The 3603-nt window shown below is 41.1% G+C and overlaps 1 protein-coding gene across 1 annotated transcript; it reads right to left on the bottom strand.

Annotated features, from left to right (window-relative positions):
• Nucleotides 1-1634: 1634 nt before the first annotated feature.
• On the bottom strand, nt 1635-3505 carry LOC104945115 (E3 ubiquitin-protein ligase RBBP6-like). Its single transcript, XM_010770737.1, has 2 exons — nt 2988-3505; nt 1635-2835 (listed from the first exon to the last, which is right to left on the bottom strand). The coding sequence occupies exons 1-2, from the start codon at nt 3066-3068 to the stop codon at nt 2017-2019; spliced, it is 900 nt and encodes a 299-aa protein (XP_010769039.1). The 5' UTR covers nt 3069-3505; the 3' UTR covers nt 1635-2016.
• Between the last annotated feature and the right edge of the window lie 98 nt (nt 3506-3603).

The following is a 3603-nucleotide window of genomic DNA, read 5'->3' as shown; positions in this document are numbered from 1 at the left end:
ATTGTGAGAGGGTCCACACGAGGCCGACCAGACATGGTCGAACCTCCTCTCAGGCACCAGAAAAAAAGGTCGATAGCCGTTAGCAGCTAGCTGTTAGTCGCTAGCTGGCAGCCGCCGGTAGCCGCTAGCCGCAGCCGTTAGCTAGCGCAGCCGGGACGTGCAGCTGCACGCCCCGAAGAAACCAACCCACGTAGCAATCGGGTTCATCACTACCCAGCAGGTCGTGCTTTGTCTCCCTGGTGGTTGGAAGACCGATGCGGGAATGGCGAGCAACATCCCCAGCCATTCTGCGAGGCGCGCACCGAGCCTCAGTCCGCGTGCCGGTGGCAGCCACGGACGATTCCAAAAATCCCCGGCATTTCGAGAAAGAAACCTGAGTTTCCTCTGCCGTGTTCGGGTCCGTCCCGGAAACTTCTCGAGACGTGTCAGGGTCACCAATGTAGTGCCGAGAGATAGGGAGTCAGAGGCGGTGCAATGATGGTGTAAAAGGGTACTTTATTTAAGAGTAGAAAAGGACATGTTGTCCGGTTGCAGTCCGGGAAGAAGAGAGAGTGAAGTCAGGAGGGCACACAACATATATAGTAAACACATAACATGTCCGTGTGGGAACAGTAGCCCCAACTGTAGTTCCATGTATGAATGATGTCCCAGTGTATTAATAGGTGGTCACCACAGTATACAGTTTTGTGAATCCGTCCAAAATATACACACTTTAGTCATGTGCTTCCACAGCTATTCCCTAGTTGCTTTGCCAGGAAAGAAGTAAAGGAAAACGATAGCTTGTAGGTGCTGCAAGATTTTTCCATCAGCAGAGGGCAATACAGCAAGTAATACAAGTAATACAGTTGTCTTTTGCGGTACCAGTATACCTGAATCCACTATAATTAAATACATGGGGGAAACCTTTGTGCTTGTCATTAAAAGGCCCCATGCCTTGCTAGCATGCTAAGATGTTAGCTTCTTCTACATTTTTAGATTTGTTTACACTTTTTTTTGTGCTCAGTTTGTCTGCATATACACCCTGATTTTTTTAAAATGTTTGTTATTGTGGCTGTTTGTTCTTTAATTAAATGAAACTGACAAAACCAGGTGCCATCATACTGGCATGCTAACATTAGCATCTTCTACATTTTTACATTTGTTTACACTTTAAAACCCTTAAACACTCTAAAAATAAAAATGTTTGTTGGGTTTTATTCCAATACAACTTCTTTATTTTGTAATGTTTGTTATTGTGTCATGGTCGCAAAATAAAAACTAAGTTAAGTTAACATGCTAGCACTTGAATACCATACCATACCACAAGCATATATAAAAAAGTTTTTTGCCTAATTAATTGAAAATGTGTTGCAAAATAAAAGTCTCTTAAAATAAATAGTTTCTTTTGTTTTAGTGAACCGATAATATTACTTTTACTTACTAATGGGTGCAGCGGCAGAAAAACACAACAATTTATGGATGTTACTTTTTTTTTATTTCCTTCAAAACGGGAAAAACTCAAATATCCTCTGGTTAATTATTCATCCATCCAGCAGTTGATTTTAAATTAAACATTTACAAAATAAAATACATCACAGAGGTTCAAATCATAAATATTCACAGTATGATTCCATTAATACGTTTTTTTTTTTAATATATCCTTCACATGCACTCCTGAGGCAAATCATATTACTGACTGGCCTGTATTCCAAAAGTAAGATTTCCTCAAATAAAGCTTTAACATTGCAGGTTTAGTTAATAAACCATTGTTGGTGGCAGTCCTGAGCAAGTTGAGCGTATGTGCAAATTCCTTTAAATAAATGAAAAGTTAAACATTTGCTTTCATTTACATACATTTTTTCTCGTAAAGTGCTTTTCCTTCACAGTTTGTTCACTTTTGTTTTGGATGCTGCACGTTTGATATTATCTTAAGGCGCTACTAAATGTATCCTGGGAAAAAATATTTGAAAAAACTAAACGAGGCACTTTTTGCACAGAGAAAGGAAAAACATAATTCAAGTAAGTTATATTTTTCTTTTATGACAGAAAAGACAGCATAAGCATAGTTTCGTCCACGTCTCCGCTAATCTCCTCTTCCTCTCCATCTCTGCTTTGCTTTGAACTCTTTTTCTTCTGTTTCCTCAGCTCTTCTTCTTCACACAGCTCTAGGTTGGCTTCTCTTTTCTCCTTTTTGTGCTTCTTTTGTTTCTTCTTCTCTCTCCTCGCATCGTCCCTGCCGTTCTCCTGGCTTGCGGATGAGCTGGTGCTGTTGCTGCTGGGCCTCTCCATTTCCTCCAGCTCTCTTCCTCCCTTTTCTGGGTGATTGTTGTAGAAGTCTGGATGCTCTTTAAATGATGAGTCCAGTAATGTGTCTATAAACGTCTTGTGGACATTTTGATCAGGCAGTTCAGGAGCTCTCTTGCTGAGTTTGTCTCTCCGCTCCATGTCATGTGACGTTGAATAAGAGGAGGAAGGGGGATTACTCTTATGACTCCTCTCTCTCTCCCTGTCTCTTTCTTTCTCCCCCTCCCTTCTCCTCTCTTTTGATATTTTTCTTTCTTTCTTCCTATCCCTTGATTTGTCGCTCTCTCTGTCCCTCCGTCTCCCCATTCTTTTCTCCTCGTCTCTGTCAGTTCTGTCTTTGCCACTAGAGGGAGCCACACTTCTCTGTGAACTCCACAAAATGGGGGTTTGATCTTTCTCCGTTCCTCTATCAATTTCCTCCGATGTCTCTGCTGTGACAGACACTGAGGGCGAAGGCAGATAAATTGCAGGAGCATCATTTTGAACCTTAATTGCTCCTTGTCCTAGCTGATATTCCTCAGAGTCTTCCTTCTCCCATTTGGAGTGAGGGACCTGAGACAGAGAGTGGAGGCATGACTTAGATTGCATGCAATATATGCTTAAATGTTGTTTTTTTACATTATACAAATGTTAATTTTCAATTCCAATAAGTCATGAGGCGGTTCCCCTCACACATTTTAAACAATCTGGGTTTACAAACAAACCTGTGTGAGTACGAGCTCGTCCTCTTGGTTTACAGCGATGTCCTGGGATAATTCCTCCAGAGTTTTCAACACTGTCTTCATCGCTTGATGATCCTCGCAGCTGCTGTATTAAACATTACATCAGAAATTAAAATCAGCAGTAATTTGGAGTCAACCATTTTTTACTTTGTATCAGGGGGCTTTTAAAAACTGAGTATGTCGTATTACTGCTAGTTAAAACCAGCAGTCAACTAAAGCTGCTTCACAGGAAATGCAACATATCATATACTTAGAGGTGGTGGCCCCAAGGCTTTGGAACAAACTCCCCCAGATAATAAAAACCTCTGCCTCAATAGAGATTTTTAAGGGGCAGTTAAAGACCCACCTCTTCCGACAGGCCTTTGGGTCGTCGGAGGAGGTGAGTTAGTAGCTGTCTTTCATTGGTGTTTTATCCTATGTATTACCTGCTGCCGTTTTATGCCTTTTATTCTACATGTTATAGTTGTACTTTGAATTGTGTCCTGTGTACTGTACTGTAAAGCACTTTGTTCATTCGTGTTGAGAAGGGAGCTATATAAATAAAGTTTTACTTACTTAGCCACTGAGTTTATAATTGTTTGGATATGTGTCAAGGAGG

Source organism: Notothenia coriiceps, unplaced genomic scaffold (assembly GCF_000735185.1).
Source record: "Notothenia coriiceps isolate Sejong01 unplaced genomic scaffold, NC01 NC01_scaffold00009189, whole genome shotgun sequence".
In the NCBI taxonomy this organism is placed as follows: Eukaryota; Metazoa; Chordata; class Actinopteri; order Perciformes; family Nototheniidae; genus Notothenia; species Notothenia coriiceps.
This window is presented reverse-complemented; position numbering and strand designations above follow the sequence as displayed.